This window comes from Pipra filicauda, unplaced genomic scaffold (genome assembly GCF_003945595.2).
Source record: "Pipra filicauda isolate LSUMZ 115617 unplaced genomic scaffold, ASM394559v2 scaffold5_size6683894_pilon, whole genome shotgun sequence".
In the NCBI taxonomy this organism is placed as follows: domain Eukaryota; kingdom Metazoa; phylum Chordata; class Aves; order Passeriformes; family Pipridae; genus Pipra; species Pipra filicauda.
The window spans coordinates 5,810,692-5,831,173 of NW_024104754.1; the positions used below are offsets into that span (position 1 = coordinate 5,810,692).

At 41.2% G+C, this 20,482-nt stretch overlaps 1 protein-coding gene and 1 long non-coding RNA gene across 3 annotated transcripts in view; one reads left to right on the forward strand and one right to left on the reverse strand.

Moving 5' to 3' along the window:
* Window positions 1-20,482, forward strand: part of ITPRID2 (ITPR interacting domain containing 2) — a 42,052-nt gene that overhangs the window by 8,519 nt on the left and 13,051 nt on the right. For both annotated transcript variants that reach the window (XM_039387970.1, XM_027731458.2), the window contains exons 6-12: window positions 1,203-1,239; window positions 2,546-2,644; window positions 3,096-3,304; window positions 4,201-4,895; window positions 8,417-8,489; window positions 14,950-15,041; window positions 18,055-19,281. In XM_039387970.1, the coding sequence (XP_039243904.1) occupies window positions 1,203-1,239; window positions 2,546-2,644; window positions 3,096-3,304; window positions 4,201-4,895; window positions 8,417-8,489; window positions 14,950-15,041; window positions 18,055-19,281 (2,432 nt within the window). The remainder of the gene's footprint in view (window positions 1-1,202; window positions 1,240-2,545; window positions 2,645-3,095; window positions 3,305-4,200; window positions 4,896-8,416; window positions 8,490-14,949; window positions 15,042-18,054; window positions 19,282-20,482) is intronic.
* On the reverse strand, window positions 16,519-18,010 carry LOC113993391. The gene is made up of 3 exons (XR_003542614.2): window positions 17,872-18,010; window positions 17,073-17,196; window positions 16,519-16,599 (listed from the first exon to the last, which is right to left on the reverse strand). It is a non-coding gene; the product is annotated as an uncharacterized LOC113993391 (long non-coding RNA).

Sequence of the window (20,482 nt, forward strand, 5' to 3'; positions counted from 1 at the left end):
GAATGGCCTGCCCTTGTGCAGCTGTGACTGCCTGAATCCAGATACAAGCCAGAGCCCTGTGTGAATGGTACAGAGGGCATTGGGCAGGGACCCCAGGCCACTGCTGAGCTATTTGAACCTATGGTTCAAATTAGACACTGGATAATTCTTATAGATAGGCTTACCCTCATATATGGGCAAGAATATTAAAAAGACCCCAAACAAATGTGGGATCTGTATTTTATATACATTTCAGTTTCTTTGTGATGCCTCTGAAACCAAGAGAGAAGTTGGGAGGTTACGGTGTTTTACTCTCAGCTGCTGACTTTACCCTGCTGGCACAGTGAATTGAGATGTAGGGTTTTCCTGGCAGTGCATGTGACATCCCTTTGCTCTTTTCACAGCTGATTCTGAGGGCTGCTATAACATACGTGTGCTTCTTGCCGGTCTCTTGGGGCAAGTTTGTTAATGCTCAGTTGCCTCTTCGGGGAACCCATAATTTAAGCGTGGGGTTCAGTTCTGAAAGAATAATGCTGCCTGAGATGTTCCCATGTGGTGCTTGGCCGATCTGGCTGCAGAAAGTGCTGACTTCCCTGTCAGAGGCTGGTGACCAGGTGGCTTGGTACCTGACAGCCAGCCTCCCTCCAGAGCCCTCTCAAGTCCAAGCATGTCCTCTGGCCCCATCAGCACCACAGGCTTCACTGAGCTCTTGTCCATGTATTGCACAGCTCAGGCAGCCATGGCCCTGCCCCACTTTACTGATGAAAAGGTGAACAAGTAAAGTCTCATCACCTGGCCATGGGGCCAGCTGCCTTTCTTGTGTTCTTTAGTTTCTTTACTGGAGCAATCTTCGTGTGCCTGCCTGCCTGTCCTCCTCCCCTTCCCACCCAGGAACAGCCCTGCAGCTGGTAATCGCGTCTTCAGTTGCAAAGCAATAAATGGTTTATATAACAACTACTAGCTTATCGCAATTTAAATTTCAGGTTTATATGATTAATGACAGTATGTAAACGTGTGTCCATGAGAGATTTTATTTTAAACAGAGCTTGAATAAACCAGATTATCTTTATATCAGCCCTTGACAATCACATTTATATGGAGAAATTAAAATCTGGTTTATGCAGGAGTATTGGTAAATGTGCTCACTGTCTGCTTCTTTGTACTGATTGTGGAAGTGTAATTATGAAGGGTTCTGGACGTAACTTCTTCTTCTTTCTCTACAGCTAATCATCTACGGAGTGATACTCAAATGGAAACATGGTAAACATCTTTTTGTGTGTTTGTTTACTTCAGAGGAATGTTTATACTGGAGGGCAGGAGGGAGGATGGGCAGTGGAACTCATGGGGGCTACCACAGAGGTAAAGCTCTTCTGCTCATCTCTGTTTACATAAGAGGCAAGGAGAAGATCTAGATAACATAGAAACAGTCATTAGGAGATGCAGAAAAAAAATGCAGATTTTTATTCTTCCAGGAGACCTGACAAAGATTTTGGAGTTGCAGGAGGAAAACAAGAGAAATGACAAATATTAGTAACGTATCATGATTAGCCTTCTTTGCCTCACTGATCAGTCACCATTTCAGAAATTTCAAGGGAAGATTAGTTTTGCTTGTCACAGCAGATATCCTTTGGGAGTGGGGAAAAAAAAAAAGACTTTGAGAGAGGAGAGACTCCTGCTTTATAGTTGGAGTGTCTAAATAAAGTGTGCTGAAACTAGAACCTCACTGAAACTTCAGCAAAGACTGCACAGCTGCTGTGGCAGCAGTGTCTCTAATCCTCTGGAACTGGGCTTTGTAAATACACTTTTAGGTGAATCCTCTACCTTCTTTGGTTTTTCAGTAGCTGTTCTGGTGGGAGTGTGTGTATGTTAGGCTTTATATGGTAAAATTCACCCTGGAAAAGTTTGTCCCCCAGAGAGATTGGCAATAAAAGTATGTTTGAGCACAGGGTACCACCTAATGCTCAGACAGCTTCTTCAGATGCTGGGAAGAAATAGTTTGGGAATGGGAAAGAAACTGGCCCGCAATCTGGGTTGGCACTCATCTTGATTAATTTCCTCCACTCTGGAGCCTCTTCAGCTTCCCCAGCCAGGTCCAGGGCAGTTTGCAGTCTTGTGCTGCTAGTGGGTGGCAGCTAGGGTGAGGGGGAGCTGGGTATCCATGGCAGGGAGAGTGGCCTTGCCGTGGAGAGGTGGTCCTGGAGGAGGTAGCACCGCAGGGAAGTCAGGAATGGCAGGGCAAGGACTGTTCACCCAAGGCCGGGCTTCCTTACTGGAGGAGGGTGGGATCAGGGAGGGTGGGGCAGCAAGGGCAGATCGGGGATTTGTTTTCTCAGCTTGCATTTGCCTTCAAGTTCTTACCGTCTATGTACATTTTTACTGAGGCGTCCCAGGGTTTGCTTTTGTTACTGTATTTCAGTAAATGACATGGCTAATATAAACCAGATAACACTGAAGAGGAAAAGAGAAATTCAGCAGTGCTGGAGGATTAGCTCTCCAGCGAGACAGAGAATCGAGTTCCCGAACGAAAGAGGTTTATCACAGGGGTCTTCTCTCTTTGTGTTGACAGCAATGGTGTACTGGCAAAGGACAGGAGGCTGCAGTTCCACCAGAAGGGGAGAAGTATGAACTCTACCGGGTCTGGAAAAAGCAGTGCAACTGTTTCAAGGTAAAAGAGTATTATGTTTTGAAGGTCTGTTCCTCAGTTAAATGGGTTTGGCTTGTTTTATGTGCATAGTTGCATTTAGCAGGGAGAAGGCAATTTGCATTTGGTTGCTTGAAAAACTTCTATTTGTTTTCAGTTGTAGTTAGCAGTAAATGATAACAAATGGACCTAAACATTAGAAATGCCTGAAATTTTAATGGCATTTTGAAATCTGAGCTCTACAGATATAAATTACAGGATTTGATCTGTGATGTGTCTGGGCCGGTGGCTCTGGTGATGGGAGCCAAAACTTCGGATGCAGAGATCTTCACAATTATTTCCCAAAGTAGTCTAAGATGTAGGAGTTGAAAGTTCAATAAAACAATCTGGCTTCTGGGGTGAATTAGCAGTTGGACAGAAGGGACTGGATCTTGAAAGGAGAGAGGTAGATGGTAACCATCTTTCATTTGTCTAGTGTTTCTGAATTACTGGAGCTGTATGAGGAAGATCCTGAAGAAGTGCTCTATAACCTTGGGTTTGGAAGAGATGAACCAGATATTGCTTCAAAAATTCCAGCGAGATTTTTTAATTCAACATCATTTGCCAGAGGGATAGATATCAAAGTGTTTTTGAATGCCCAAATACAGCGGATGGAAGTGGAAAATCCAAGTTTTGCTTTAACAAGTAAGTATGTTTTTGAAGCACAGCTTATTTATGAGTTTATTAACTATGTAAACAACTCCAAAAGAAGGTGTGTGTCTAATATTCTGGCAAAACTCCCTTACAGCCTAAAGGGCAAATTCCATTCAGATTTCATAATAAAACTCTGCTTGGTCTTAAATATGGCAAGAGGTGACTATCAGGGTTGTTCTCCTTGGCGTGAGTGGAAGGGGTTTATAGTGCGGGAGGGAAATGAAAGGCATCCTGTAAAATATGCTGCCTCTGGTTTGTATCATTTCCATCTCTTACTCCTAAACTTGTATTCTGTTGTAGCTTTAGAGCACTGGAACAAATAGCAATATCCCTCTGTTTCTTGTGTTCTTCAGTTTCTGGGTGGCAGTGACCTATTTCTGTCATTGTTGAAATCTGGGACAGTATTTCTATTGACTTGGACAGGAGCTTTGTTAAGTCAGTAATGAGTGTTGCTGAAATGAGGGCATAGCTGAAATGTGCTCTTGTAGTTGTAGATGGAGAGAGCAACGCAAGTAACACTTTCTTCCTAACCTTTTGTAAAGTAACTTGCACTCACATACATGTGCCATTTTTTGACTTTGTAACAGCTTTCCATGGTGTTCTTTTGCATTTAGTAAAGATTCTTGAAATGGTTTTTCTTTTTTTTTCATAGTATGGTATCACTTTCGTGTTACAGGACTAGGCAGTGTTAAGTCAGCCTTTGGGGCCTTTGATATAAGTAGGAGGTTTGGGGGGGTGGGCAGAGGTTGTGATCAAAATTCCCTCCTCAGTTATGAAGAGCTGTCTTTGAGAATTCAAAGCATCATGTAGAGACAGATCAACAGGTCTTGGATGTGATGACAGCAAACGTCCTTGTAATCTCTGCCTTATGTTTCATTCTTGTACAGGTCGGTTTCGTCAGATTGAAGTGCTTACTACTGTGGCCAATGCTTTTTCCTCTTTGTATTCTCAAGTCTCTGGGACTCCTTTGCAGAAAATTGGTAGTTTGAATTCAGTGTCTTCCAGCAAAGAGGCATCCAGCCCTCCCCCTTTAAATCGCAGCAATACAGCTAGTCGGTTAATGAAGACTTTGTCAAAACTCAATCTGTGTGGCACACAGCAAGCCGATGGTAGCAGCTGCTCAAGTCCTTCACCTGTTGAAAAAGGGAAGAGTCCAGCTGAAGTAGGGAGCGAGGAAAATGATGTTAAAAATGAATCTAAATTACCAAAATATTCAAAAAAGAAAGATTCTCCCTCTTTTTTGGCTACTGTAAAGGAGGAGATGGCTAGTAGTCAGAAAAAGGCTGGGAACACACATAAACCTACACACCTTCCTGCTGTGACTGATGATACACGAGAGGGGACTGTGCCTCCAGAGGACGTGCAAAGTAGCATGTTGGCAAATGCCCAGGACAGACCATGCGAAGAATCTGGTCTTTTGGACTCTCCAGGCCTCAGCAGCAGTTCTAGCACATCTGACAGCAGCGTCCTGACACAAAGGCTGTCCGTGGCACCGCCGGGTAGAGACCCCTGCGCTCCACTCGCAAACCCATCCATAATGAATCTAATGCTGCAGCAGAAGGACTCCTTTGAGATGGAAGAGGTGAGTGAAGATACATGACTTTGTTTGTGCATACAGTTTACATACCTTGCTATCTGCCAGCAGAGAATGTTCCCTCCTATGTAGTTGACAGTGTTTTCTCCAGGAATACTTTAAATTCTTTGAGTTGTTGCACTTTCTCAACAGTTGTTGCTCTAATTGATCCTCTTCATGAGGTAACTTGCTGCTGCTGCTGCTGTTGTTGTTCCTGAGGGTCAACAAGACAGTTGTCATTCTTTTTTTTTTTTTTTTAATGAAGCTCAGGTAATTGCAGTCACTGGCATAACTCTTAGGAAGTTTTCATGTGTAAATAGATTTAGGTTAGACTGTGTATATATTAAAACCTTTGGGTTTAAATTTTTACTTTACTTAAATTTCCAGCTAGAAATCATTACTTTTGTTGCCTAAAAGTAAATTCAGTTTATTAATTGATATTGATTAAGGATAAATTTGTGAATAAAGCAAGACTGTTGCTGCATGAAACAGAAAAGGGGCTATCATGCAGGGTGAGGTGCTCATCTTGTGCAACTTTTGGTTTTGATAACAATCTACTATAAGTTGATTTGTTCCCTGGAAATTAGCACATTGAAAGTCACTGTTTGACATGACTTTGGGGTTGGCTTAGTTACAAATTCTGTGATAGCTGCCTTTTAATATCTTCATAAATGCATATATCCATTTTTTAATTGATAATTGTCCAAAAGGCAGTTTCATTTCCAGGTTCGTGTAAGAGCTTTGTTTATTAGCCTAGTAAACATGTGGTCTACAAATTTAAGAATGCAAATTTTTAACAGGCTTGCAGCTTGAATTGTGAGAATTGCATTACAGTTCTTAAATTAGCAGATGTTTTGGTGGACAAATTTCAATGTGACTCTTGTTAAAAGTTCAGCAGTTAATATTTTTGTCTATGTGAAATAGCTATTTAAAATGAAGGATTGTGATGTCATTGGTGAAATGAGGGAAGAAAGCAAGTGAATAGAAAATCCCCAGAGTTTTACGGGGAATGATGACATGATGATTTAGTAGATCCTGTAGTGTCATTGTCATTTCAAGCTCTTCTAGATCAACTAGTGTTGTAGCTGAAGGCGCTCATGAAGCAGAGAAGGTAATCCAGCTCTTGTGGTTCCTGCCGCTTGTTTATACCACTGTGTCCTCACCCACATGTTGTGTGGCCATCTATTGAACCAGAACAAAGGATTGGTCCAGTTGAGAGGGGGAAAAGGAACCAGTGTATTTTGATTTATTTTTTCCTGGCTTCAGCCAGATAATTTTCTTGATCCAGTTTGTTGTGTAGTTACACCAATGTTTGCATTGGCACAATCGGAGGGGACTGAGTAGCAATGCATTTTGCTGCATATCCCACAGGAGACATCCATTTTTTGATACTCTAGGGCAAAGTTTATATTTTGTATATATGTGTATGTATATATTAAAAGGAGGAGTGGAATTTTCCTTCAGTGTAAGTTGGACTGTAAAGACTTGCTGAATTCTACACAAGTGTGATGTATTTGTGAAGTTTTGGTTGACACACTTTGTGCAGTGATACCAGGGCATAAACACAGCTGTTTTGGCAAGATGACATGTGATGTGGGATGGGATTGCGGTGAATTTTTTGTCTATGCGATACAGCATATACGTATCAACTGCCTACAGATCCCTGGGAGGGAGGAATTGAATTTTGTTGAAGAAAATTTAGAACAATTCCTGGCAGCATGATTTTATTTTTGTGCGTCTCTAAGCAGGGTATAATGAACAATAAACTGTATTAGAAACAGTAACAATAACTCCTCCCCCTGTTTTCCCAGCTTGGTTTGGAGTGCATTCATATGCATTAGAAAGATGACAGATATATCAAGGAAGCTCTTTCCATGCTTACGAATGCCTTGGAGGTTTGAGTGCCCTTCGGAAGTCTGTGGCTGTGAAGATAACTGGTGTGGGAGTGAGTCAGGGCAGGATTTCCCCCAAACACCCACTCCTGAGGTGGCCAATTACAGTCCTGAAGGTCGTTTACCAGCATGAATATTGGCTGAAGGGAGGGGGAAGGAGCTCCTGCGTGCTTGAGGAGCTGCACCGTGCTGCGGACGCAGCTGGAATGCTGTCTCCCAGCCAAGGACAGTATTTAAATGAGTAGAGGCTTAGCTGTTGGAAGGCTGCAGATTTAGCCATCAGAATCAAGACACCCTTCCTGGAAGGCCAGTTTGAACAAAGTGTCTGTGAAACTTGCTGTTCCGTGTTTAAAAAAGAATTAAATTTTTCCTAAACTTAAATGGTGAGCCCCTTCTATGCTGCCCTGTACTTGGACAAAATAAGGATTTCCCCCTTTGGTACAGTCTTCATTTCCTAAAGGAACAGAAACCTTTAGGTTTATCATGCAAGATTAATGCTCTTCACTTATTAATGGTGAAAAGTTCAGGCCAAGTACTTCTCAAAACCCTTGTAACTGAGAAAATGCACCCCGTGGCTGTTCTACACATGATATCAATGTAAATATGACTTCTTTAGCAAGTACTAATTTTGGCCTATAAACATCAGTATCATAATTTTACATCTTCAAATTGATAAAAAATGGAAATAAATTCATTGCTTGGCAATTTTGAAATTAGGTGGGCAGCCCATTAGAGGGAAGGGTTGAGGATAGTTGCGTTAGTGGATTGTGCATGGAGACTTGCATGTGATCCATTATGATTTTTTTCTGGATCACGCAAAAGAGAAAACATATGTTTTGAACAAAACAAAGGCCTCCCTGTTGAGATTTTAGGCATATTTTTTTCCTTGTTTAAATGGTTGCCTGAGAACTGCTTTCTTAATAAGGCTGTGTTTCACAAAGTTATTAAGTAATAGGATTCATTTTTGTGTAGTTTTAAGTTTCCTGGTTGAAATCTCCATGGCTCTGAATACATTACCTTCCTTTTTTCTATTGGAAGGCGCAAGAAGTACTTGCATGAGTAGTGGCATGGTGAAGTCTGGAGTAGGTTCTGGCAAGGTCTGGGTCCTTCTGCGGGAGGATTGGTGGCTTGTGGGAAATGGTAGGGTGGCAGATGACAGTCCTTGTGTGCTGATCTTGTGACACATTTTTCTAAATGTATTTTGCTTGTTCTTTATATTCAAGTGAGTGCCCAAGAGTTCTGAATGGAAAAAGATAGTAGTGTAAAGGTGGTCAAAGGTGTTTTCACACAGTAATTTTAGTGTTTTGTCAAAGAGGAACTGAAGACTGTGTTGTCACAGGATGTGATTTCCAGGTCTTTTTGCATGCTGAGTGTAACCAGAGGGGAGTCCTGCACTGTGGGTGGGAGGTGCTACCCAAGGATCACTGCTCTCCTGCAGGAGCATTGCTGAATACCTGATGAAAGTTGGTTCAGGGGGAGGTATGATTCACTCCTTCAATCAGTATAGGCTGTTAGACTGGAGGAAAAAACCAAACAACAAAACCACGTCCTTCATGTGCAGTGTATATAGCTTGGGCATTTTAAGCGCCGGAACATATTCCAGTTGGCTGACTAATGTTCATCTCCTCTTCCCAACAGATTCAGAGTACAGAGGGAGATCTACCACACGTTCCAGCTACGCACCAGCTAGCGGTGACCAAATCAAGGAAAGGTGAGTAGACTTCAACTGCTGGGAGACAGCCAGCTGCTGATTGTTCTTCCACCTCTGAAAGGCTGATTCATATATTTTAAACTTCTAAAGTTTCTTTTCTCTTTATAAATAAAAAAGATCTGAATTTTTTGTTGTTTGTTTTTTTTTTTTTTTTGGTTGGTTGGTTTTTTGATAAATCACAGAACATTACTACAAAGTGGCAACCAAATTATAGACAAGACAACAGCCCTATAACCTCACTGGCTGTTCTCACTGCTGTACAAGTGATGATAGCTCAGACGACCTGAAATGTTAATTCAGATTGTGTGGAATTTTTTTTTTTTCCCTAGTCGATCCTGTAATTTAAGATACCCATTTAAACTAAAATTACGTTGTTTTAAACCTAAATTGCATGATACGTGTAGGTTTTTCCTATGCACTACTGCTCTGTCTGCAGGCCGGCTGCACAGAAGACTGGTGTCTCTACGCCCACGTGGAAATTTTAGTCCTTCACAGGGGAAACACTGTGCACTGGCTCTTGTGGCTCACTTAGTTGTGCTTTCATCTCAAATTCTTATTTATATGTTTTGTGCTTTCATCTCAAAGTCTCATTTATGTGTTTTATGGCTTGGGAGGGGGAAAAAGTTGATCTTTAAGTTCATTTCGTGATTGTTACTTTGCCCCATGTTAGCAAGTGAAGTCTGTTCTCTAGCTAATACATGTAATAAAAGAAGAAATAGAACTTGTTGCACTTAGTAGATGCTTAGCTGCAATGCAGTTTCTTGCTGAAACATGACTAGCATCTCTAGACAATAAGGAGAGGCAGAAAAACCTGTCTTAAGAAACAGAGATGATCTTACTTGTATTTTCACAAATGAACTGACACTTGTGAGCTGTCAGCTGAATTGCATTAACGTGGTTGAGAATGCTCTGGACTGAGTGCTGGAGGTTAATGCCTGGTTATTGGTGATAGCTTGTGCTGCTATTTCATCAGTGCTTTGCTCAACCCAGCATTGTACTCACTAGGCTTCCTCTAGTACAAACATAAACTCCTAAGAAGGACTGCCAGAAACTGCATCTCTAGCTGTTCCCTTAGCTGTATTTTGGAGTTCATTACTACACGCTTTAAGTGATTACATGAAAAGAGAGATGCACTTTTTACAGGGCAGGTCTCTTGTTTTGCCTTGTCAGTTGCAGGAAGAGCTTTTTGGAGAAGAGCAGCTTAAGGAACCAGGAGCTGCAGTCAGGGAGAAGAAAATTTAATTTTTTCATCTTCTGAAATGCTAGTTTTGTGTTCTGTTCCCAGTAGTTATTTTGCCTTCTTCTTCCACCATGCAAGGGTCAGATGGTTCTGTGTTATCTGCTGAAAGGTACCAGCAGTTCCAGCAATGGGACTTCAGTAAGACAGAAGCAGAGTATACTGGCTCATGTTTCCCAGGCAGTATGTCCCACCCATTTCTGAATACACTTGGCATACATTAATGGTGACATTTTATTATGATGCAAGCATTGCCTGGAGTTTTCTGGGACTTAAGAATATGGATGCCTGCACATTTGCTGAAAGTTAGTCTGAGACCAGCATTTTATTTCACCTGGAAGATGTGGAAATCTTGGGACTTTGTTCTGTGTAGATTTCAGTAAAATTGCCAAGAGGAAGACTATTTGATGGAGAACTTATCCAAAACATTTAAAAAACTATAGCCTTTTTTTTTTTTTTTGCAAGTTGTCCAACATGAGACAACATAGAGGCCTGTTTTCTCAGAGAGTGAAGGTTCACCAAGTTTAAAGGCATCCAAAGTTAATGGCCTCTTATTAAAAATGCTGGCCATTGTGTCTGAATGTGAAATGCCACTCTCATTAGCAATCTCATGAGGTGGGATTAGCATGAAATTCAAGCACAGGTCTTCTGGTGCAATGTTGATTTCAGTTTATGATCCTCATACAAATCCACCTTTTTCAGTGGCATTGGCTCTACTGTGCATAAGCACTTATAAACAAAAAATTTGTTCCAGTTGAGTGCTTCCCCTGAAGGAATACTTCAGTACTTTTTTATTTTTCCTTGTGAGGGTACTTCTGTGTCAATTAGCAGGTCGAGCGTTGGTTCTTTATAACAGACTGTTATAAACCTTGCTGTGTCATTTTACATTTAAACAGAGGGCTGTGGATGCTTCCTCTGACATTTACAACAGTTTGTAAGGCATTTTAAGAAGGCCTTTAGTAAGTTGTAAAGTATTCAAATTAAAAAAAAAAAATCTCTTTCCTACTGAAATAGTCTGGAGACTTAAGATATTCTTGAACAACACAGTCTGTTGCTGCTTCATTAAAGCATGTTTCTTATTTTCAGATTAGCTTTATCTATAAGTGGTAAGCTTAGATATTACACAGTGACTTGCAAATGAATACTTTGCTATAGTACTGTCTTTTATGTTAAAGCCTTTATAAAGTATACAAGAAATTCTGTATTGTAGTAACTAGTGTTATGTAGTTTTCAGGTTATGTCTTCCAGATTATATTGGACTATACTAGTTTATGCATTATGCCCAAACCTGGCATTCTGGTTTTGTTGCTGCAGACCTCAAATGCAGACGTATTTTTGTACATGTGGTTTTTTTTTTAGGAACACAGTAGAGAAGAATGAAAACCTTCAGGTACTTTGCACTGTAAACGTACAAACTGCTAAATGTCCACTATAAAAAAAAGCTTATTGAGAAGTTATCTGGTAGAAAGGTTTGTTAGTTTGAAAACAAAATTCTTCCTGACAAAGTTATGCAGCAGCACCTTCCATTCCAAAAAATACCCAACAAACAAGACAAATATAGGTACAATGCCTAGAGGACAAAGTATTCTTGAGGCATTGTAATTTGTGAGTCTCTGGTTGTTGACGTCAATGGCTCTGTGAAATTTTGAGTAGCCACAGGCCCGGGGTTTTTTTAAGGCATCTGACATTGATAGTGATTAATTTTGAAAATTTAGCTTTTGAAAGGGAAGAAAGCACATCATCAGCACTTCCTGTCCTTAATATAATGTTGTATTTATATCTCTCTATGGGTGCAGCTCCACAGGAGATTGGAGATGGGGGAGTAAGAAGAAAACATCTGGAATAGATTTAGTATTTGTGGGAGTCTGTGCTTATCTGTCCAGATGCTAGATCTGTCTCAGTCCAGGGACTGAGAGTTTTTGCAACAGGGCTGCCTACTGGGCTAATTTTGTTAGTGCTGTGCTGCAGGGTGTGATCAATATGTGAAAAAGGGACAGGTGATATTTAGTCCCATAATGGGACTAAAGTTGGGAATGTTATTTTAATTTATTAATTATCTCAGAACATACAAAGTTCATTAGATCTTTCCCAATAGTGCAGGCACAAGAAATGTAAATGTTAAAGCTTGATGAACAGTTTCCATGTATTTTTTCTCCTCTTCTGTGTGAGCAGTTGAGTGACACAGAAGGAGTGAGACTGACAATCCATTGGTAGCTGATTATTATGTTACAATAGATGAATTATTCAGCTCTTTGATAGGGATTCTCTGATGAACCCGTGTTCTCATGTTTTGTAAACCACAGACTTCATCATCTGTTTCTTCATCATCTGTTCTTTGTTTAGAACTTTCTCAGCTTATTTAATGTATTTATGAATACCCACATTTCTTCTTCACTGAAGTACCTAAATATACTTTGATTTTATTTTTTTATGGAGCTTAAAACAGCAATCTAAGGGGCATTTTCATTTGTGCTCTGTTTAACTGGGATAAGAGTTTGATTGTTCCTTCTGGTTTTGTTCATCTTAGCTGGTTCCTTCTCCCACACTTTCCTTATTATGCTGCCCCAGGCCTCCTCCCACTAGTTCAGAAGCTTTCCTCTGTGTAGTAGCTATTGGGTGCAGCCTTTGGTGCTGAGTTTTCTGCATTTGAGGTGAAGAGGGGAGAGCCATATCTCTTTAAAAACTCTGTCTCTTAAGATGCTCCATTGCCAGGAGGCATTTTAATCAAGATCTGAATGTAACTCTGTATCTTTTTAAAAAATGTTTTCAATTTTCCCCTTCTTTGCTTGAATCTGAGAGATATTCAGGTGCCATAGAGCAGATTGTATTACTGGTTCAGTAGTTGACAGGGAGGGTGGATACCGTTTTGTATCAGTATATCCCAGCATAATAGCTGGTATTTCCAGTCTTTACAGAACCAAACCTTGTCATTTTGCTACTGAAGTAGTAGAGATTCCTGTTCTTTATAAGTTTTGACTGCATTTACATCATAGTGGTATAATGGAGAACTCTGAGAATTTGTAAAAGACAAGAGTAAGGTGTGGTAGAAGATGACTGCTCATAGTTAGAAAACGTGTCTTCTCTGATTTGCTTTAAAATGTTCAAAGTAATCCTAGCAGCTCTGTAACACAGAAAGCAAGGGATGACTGTATTAAGGGGATGTCTCCTTAGGTGGAACCAAGGTAGTATGAATCTGTTCGTATTGTGCCAGTCTCTTGCCGTGCATAAAGATAATGAGGCAGCTGTGAATGCCTCAGCTTTAGGCTGACCTGTTGACTGGCAGTGTGTGCTGTGTAAGGCTGTCAAAGCATGTGCGTAAATAACAAATGCTATAAAAAAATTATCCAAAAACTGATTTTAACTTTTTTACTGTGTCTCTGAGAAGACCAAGCATTGATTTGAGGAAACATATAGATATAATTTTCATTTTTATAGCTGAAAAGGAAATATTGACTGAGGAGGAAATAGAGCAGCAGGTCAGTATTTCTCTTGAGCAGCAATAAACTTCGTGTGCATTAAAACAGATGCCAGTATGTGCACTGGTGAGTTACTTTGTCTGACCTAGTTGGAATCTCTCCCCTAAGAGAGGCTAAGGCTTTCACCAGTAGTGCTTTTTTCTCTTAAATTAAAATTCACCACATAGGAAAAGAGATAGAGAAGAGGCCAAAGTAGGTAACTGTTCTCCTTGAAGGAGGTAACAGCTTCCCACCAGCCTCAGCTGTAGTGACAAACTGTTCATGTCATGCTCTTTCAGCCGTATTAATTGTATTGGGCAGTTAATAAGGTCTAGTCCAGTTCTCAGAGAAGTAATTTCCATTGTCTTTGCTGGAAGTTGGGTGGGGATGTCTGTCTTTAGGTAGAAAAGTTATTTGTCCTCGCAGGATATTGTGGCTACCATGATAACAGAACAACAGCACAATTTGAAAGGCACTCCCTAAAAGCTGTGTGAAATCACTGATACAGAAGCTGAGCAGGCAGTTTGCCTCTCCCCTGGCATTCACAAACTGTGAAGGCTCTTATTTCTGCATTAGTGCAATGTTCATCAAAACTAATACTAAATAAAATGAGTTTAGAATATCCAACAGTTTCAAAACAGTTTTAATCATGCATTCCAATGTATTGAGCTGTGAACTGGGATTAATTATATGATGGTATTTAAGTGGTTGAAGGAATGTGGAGCAAAATTCTGCATTAAGCCTCTGAGAAGACAGCAGCAAGCTCTTGCCCAAGGGTGAAGAGGAGTAGGTGGCAGGGGTCTAAAGGCTAGAGGCCACTGTGGTTGCTTCCTATCTCCAAGCTTGTACACTTTTCCTGGGACCTAGAGGTGAGATAAGGTTGTCGCCTATGCTGCCCTCAGGCTGAGCAAAATGTTTATGGTGCTGTAAGGTAAACTCACGCTTGGTGGGTGCTTCCTGTTTCCCGTTGGGAACAATATACATGCAGTAGTGTACTGCAGAGCTTGCTGACATCTCCTTAAAGCAGCTTTATGAGTCCACTACTTGCACCAGAGAAAGTCACTCCTGGGAAACACTGAGGATTTTAGAGCCTCTTTAGGCTATTTTAACACTTACCTAATGTAAGTAGAAAGGAACAAGCAGGAGAATTTTATCTTGCATGTATAAAATGAGCGCTGGGAATGTGCTTTGGCAGATTGCCCATTGATGTGTAAAGGGCTGTTTTGTATTTGTTCGCTAAACCAGCAGAGGACCATCTCCAGCGGTTGGCAGAGGCCCCTGCATCACCCTCCCTGCTCATGTGATGCTGTTCCTTTGGGTGTATGGGGTGGTGTAAGGTGGTAGGAGAAGAGGGATCTACTTTATCCCTGTGATTAGGAGGGGTGTCAAATCGGTACTTGCCAACACAAAAGCAACTCCTCCACTGGCTGCATGTGAATTAACCAGTGATGCAGTTTTGTTGAAGGGGAACTCCAGCTGTGACAATCCGCAGAGTGTTTTTTTTCCACAGCACAGGAAAGAAAAATGTAAAAGGTGGCTTCTCTTCCGCTGCTGCTTGAAGTTTCAGAAGTAGGGCTTTGCGTGAGAGAGGTTTTGCTTGAAGCAAACAAGTTGTTTCTCTGTATTGTTCAAAGTGGAACTTGAAAAGGAATTGTTATCCACTTAATGTTACTTTGATGTAAAAGGAAAGCACATACTGAATGTGATTGGGCTTGAAAGGCTGTGATTTGTAAAGTAATTACAGTTGTGTTTTGCTTGCTTTAAACAGACCAGCTGTTACGGACAGCGAGTCAGCACTCCGACAGCAGTGGCTTTGCTGAGGACTCCTCCACAGATTGTTCTCCATTTAATCAGCTTCAGGTAAGGTTCTCCTAATGTGGTTGAAATATGAATGATTATTGTGGGACAGAAGAGACCTGGGAGGACAGGAGGGATGTTGATGTTTGCTATTGTGACCATCAGTCTAGGTCCTATAAAATTACAGTTTTCAGAGCTGGACCTGCCAAGTCCTGTACAGAACTGTGTTCAAATTTGAAAACCTTTCTGATAGGTTAATCTGGATATACTTGGGTCTAGAATAAGCTCTAAATTCAGTATGTCCTCTTTGCTGTTTCTGGAGTATCTTTTCTCACTATCTGAGGCTCCAGCATTGTAGTCTATTTCTCTCATGACTGTAGTGGGTAGAGATTAAGGTTATGATTGCTATTCTGCTGATCATTTCAATTTTTGTATCATTTTTGCCTTCCTGCTCTTCCCCCACCTCTGTATTTTTCTTTTTTTTTTTAAGTTAGCAACTGATAGAAAGTGAAAACAGTTTCATACTAACTTTACTGTGAAGGTAGACTACTTTTAGTCAATCTGAGCTTCCACACTTTTTCTCCTTCCAGTTCCTTTGATCTCTGTCCCAGACCTTGCTGTGATAGTGACCAGAGACTGCATGTCTTAGGGAAAGCTTTTGTTCCAGCATGGTGTTTAGGTGTCTGCTCAATGCACATGTTTGCACAGCGTTGTACCTGATATTTTGGAGAGCTGTTCTCTTGCTTCTCCTCAAACATTTGCACAGTAATAGCCATGATGTGGTTGGCCTGCCAGTAGACAGAGAAAAGCCTTGAGTCACACCTAGCCCCAAGGCCATCAGTTAGCTGTCTGGGACCTAAACCGAAGCTTGAAGGAATAGAGAGATGGGATTCTGGGTACCTTCAGTAGTTTCATTTCTGTGGCTTGCATCTGCTGAACTTTTTTTTGCTGTATGTTTTTTCCCATGTGGCACACCAAGCATTTTAAAAACTGTTTGGCAGTTATTAGGAAGAGATTTTTCACCCTCCCCGTCCATCAGTGTTGCTTTTCCCTTTTGGTACTGGTATTCTGTGTTTTCCAATTTTGTAGTTTTTCAATTGAGTACCAAAATAAAAACCAAGACAGTGCTAGTCTTTGTGTGTCCCTTAAACATAAGCTTATGCTTTCCAAGAGAAAAAAGTGAATAAAGGAAATTATAAGCCTGAGTCTCTGCAAAGGCATTATAGTCTGAGTTGTTCTGCTCTCTACTAAACCATGGCTGCACTGAAGTTGACAGGCATGTTGAAAGGTGAGTCAGATTAGAGTTGGTCACTCCTGATCTTTATATTGGTTGCAACCTGATTAAGAGTCCGTTAAAACCATGTTGCAGCTAAGTTGCCCCTTCACTGGAATACTGGTGGAGTTTATCTGTGTTGGCTGTGAAGGGAAGAGATTTTTCTGCTTTCTATTATGCTGTTTTGAAAAGGTGTATTGAGACTGCACAAGGTTTGTGCCATGGAGTTGCTAGGCTCTCTTCTGCCACCTTCACTGCTTTATTGACACAAAGTGCTGAGTTGAATTCAGAAAATGGGTGAATGATGAGGCATGGGGTAATGACAACTTGGCAACTAGTGAAGAGAACCTGTGAAAAGATGAAGGGGATACAGAGGAGTCTATATTGTTTCTTAAAAGTATGGTAAGTTAGTGCCATCTACTGTTAAATAATTGACTCTAGCAGCCATAGCTTATCTCTGAAACTCAGAAGAAAACTCAAAATTTGAACTACATTGCCTTTCATCTCTGACTTCAAAAATAAAAATTTCTGAGGGAGATTTTTATATTGAGGTGGGATATTCTGTGAGGGAGTTTCATGTTGCCAAAGAAACTAGAGAATTCTCCATCCAAGTTCATGAAGTTTTACTTGCCTTACTCATAATTGAACAATGCGATGGAGGATTAGAGACCCAGATATAGACACACATAGCCCACATGATTTCACCTAGACATTATAATCTTTTATTCTTATAATAGTTTTAATTTGAAAAGTATCTGAACCTGCACAGTCACAATATTTTGTGGCTGTGCTCTTAAGTGCAATGTTAAATATGTACTTACAAAGATGACCTTCGTGACTGAAATCTTCTAGGTGGTTGGAGAAGGAACTATATATAGCCTGGCATACACTATATGTAATGTCTTTGTAAGGAACTAATAATTAATATCCTAACGGCAGCGAGAGCTGTAAAAATCAGAGATGGGAGAATTTTTAGTTTGTGCGCCAACTATGGTAAACTTTCAAGACTGTACTTTATAGTTATCTTAGGAAAATGTCTTGTCCACTTGACGTCAGTCAGGCCAAGAATATGCATAGACCTCTTTTTTCCTTTCTCATAAAAATGCTTTTCCTGCCATTTGTTACCTGTTAAATTGGCTCCCTTACACGTGTTCTGGTTTAAACTGTGATTTAGAATGAAAAGGGGAAGAAGTATCAGGAGAAAGGAAGGAAGGATGAGCTAATAGTACTAAATGCAGTCTTCTGTTGAGATTAGCATCCTAATGTGAGATTATCAGTCTTAGACAATTCTGTAACTTAAAAACAGGGCAGACTGGTTTTCCCATTCTTAGTGTTGTCCTGTAACAGTAGTTTCACTACAGTCTGCAGTTCTCCTCACTTCTCTGGATACATTTCCTAATACCACCCTTCATTTCAGCACTGTGAACCTTTGTATATGGGAGATGCTATGTGCCATCACCCAGCTATCCATTAGTCATCATTCCCTAAAATACTAGCATTTTACTCTTTTACCCTACTGCCACTTCTATTCTTCTGGCAATATAGAAGTTATTGTCAAATCAAAAGAATGTGTGAAGTGTTTTCTCTTTAAAAAAGAAAAAAAATCTTTTGGTGACATACTTGACTGTGCTTGTAATGTATCTGATATCATGGTTTCTTTGTTCTCCTTCACTGTGTCTCTTGCACACTAACTGCATTACTCTTTCTGCTCCCCACTCCAATGCCCAATGAATATGGAATTGGAGAAGGCAGTAGTTGAGTCTCCAGTATGTTCACTCCTTTGCTGTCTCTTATGTGTCCTAGGTTCAGGAGTCTTTGCAGGGCATGGGAAGCAGTGCTGACAGCTGTGACAGTGAGACAACTGTGACGTCACATAGTGAGGAGCAGAAGACACCGATAGCCAAGGAACTACCGTGTTTCAATAAGTTTGAGGAGGAGGAAGAAGAAGATGATGAAGAGGAGGACGAGGATGATGATGATGATGATGAAGAGGATATTATCTCTCAAGTAGAGAGACGAAAGGTAGGGGCACCTTCTGGTAACAGGAGTGAAGATAGAAAAACTATTGACTATAAAACGGAAAAAAATCAAGGACAAGAAAGCAAGTCATCTCATATATCAGAGACAGTCCAAGGGGAGGTCGGCTCTAAAGAGGAAGACATTTCCAACAAGGAAAAAGAATTGGACCTGCTGGAGGAAGGCAGTGTGTTTGAGTTTCCTCAGTACCACACACACCATATCCTCAGGTCAATGGAGTCTTTGGAAGGTGATGGTTCCTCCACATCACCTGTAGACAGAGTTCAAGTTGCCTTGCAAAGAGCCGAGATGAGGATCATCAGCTCATCTTCTGATTCCAGGGCCAGATGCACTCTGCTTAAGTCAAAAGATCATCTGAGGAAGCAGAGACTTTTGTTTGCTGAATCAGGCTATCCTCTAAGGCGCTCTCAGTCTCTCCCAACTGCACTGCTGAATCCAGTGAAAGTGGTGTCCTCTGTAAATGTCCAGTTAACTCCAGGAAAAGAGACGCTGTGCAGTCCTCCTTCTTTCACCTACAAGTACACACATGATGAGAAAGCAGCATCTGAGAATGACAAAAGCGAGGATGAGGGAGCCGCCAGCCAGCCGGTCTGCAAATCCACACTGTTTATTGCGCCTTCATCCTCCAAGAAAGAAGTGCCCCAGACTGGGCCCAACAGGCTGTCTGAGGAGCTCAGTCCCACCAGGGTACACAGCTGCCCGCTGCACACACCAACACACATGTCCCAATCAACGTGCTCCCTCCACTCCCTCCCCACCGAGTGGCAGGACAGACCACTGTGCGAGCACATGAGAACGCTCAGCACCCACAGTGTCCCAAGCATCTCTGGCTCTTCCTTCAGTGCCATGCTTTCCCCTTTCAACTGTCCCTTCTTTCCAAGGCATGCTGGAGTTCCTCATCGACCTCTTGCCGTCAACCCACCCTCCACTGTGGAGATGCAGCTACGCAGGGTCCTACATGACATCAGAAACTCTCTGCAGAACCTCTCACAGGTAAGAGGAAGCCAAATTTTGCCCCTGGAGAAAAGGGCATCTTATTTTTTGCTGCTGTTTTAGGAGCTTCTGTTTAAAGTGGCAAATTTAAAGTGTTTAAAGTGGGGAGTTTTAGGTTAGATATTAGCAAAAGGTTATTCACCCAGAGAGTGGTTGGACATTGAAACAGGCTCTTCAGGGAAGTGGTCACAGCACCAAGCCTGGCAGAGCTCAAGAAGCGTTTGGACAATGCTCTTAGGCACATGTTGTGACTCTTGGTTTTCCTGTGCAGGGCCAGCAGTTGGACTTTAATGACCCTTGTGGCTCCTTTTCAAGGCAGGATATTCTGTGATTCTATGGTCATCTCTCCAGTGCGCCATTATTTTTGCATTTAATGCTTTCTTATTGCAGTTGACTCAAATTGATTTGGATTTTTTTTAAATATTTTTTTATTTTTTAGCTTTTATAGATATCCTTGGGTGGGAGGGAGGAACAGTGTACTCTTTATCAGCCATTATTTTAAGATGAGAGTCATTTGCTTTAGATTTAAAAATACATATTCATAGAATCATAGAGTGGTCTGGTTAGTCCTTTGACTTTTCTTCTGCTCTTTGACATACTTCCTATCCAACTAATAAAAATGTATTTTTTCCTGGCAAGTCGCATGGCTTCACTTGTCATGTCACTGATTGATCTCTATCTGTTTCTGTGCTGTTTCGTGCCAATTTTTTGCACTTTCAACACTGGAGCTAGTCAACATGTTCCTGATATTATCAGTCTTTTATTAAGAATCGATTTTGTCAGAGCATGTGAAATTTTGTCCATCTCCTCAGAAAAGAAATGCTGAAGAATGTAAGCACGTGTATTTTACCAATTTCTGCCTCACCTTCTGCTCCTCCCCTCCCAGTTGCGGCTGTCCCTTCTCTCCCATCCTGGTACCGTTGTTTTCTTAAGTAGTGATCCAGTTTAGGAGCCTGCAAGCTCCTGCTGGAGGCTCTGTGGGCAGGGCAGTTCAGTCTCTCTTTATGAATACATGAAGACTATTCAGTTGTAGACCTACGATTTCTGTGGGTTTAGCCCAAGAACAGACACGTGCCTGGCTGCACCATATTGCAGATGGTAGGCTGTAGTGGGCTTTTTCTGGACCTGTTATTTTGTTAATTTTGCCATTTGTTAGAAGTTAGAGGTGAGTCCACTCTTCCTTTGGTTATACCATCTGGCC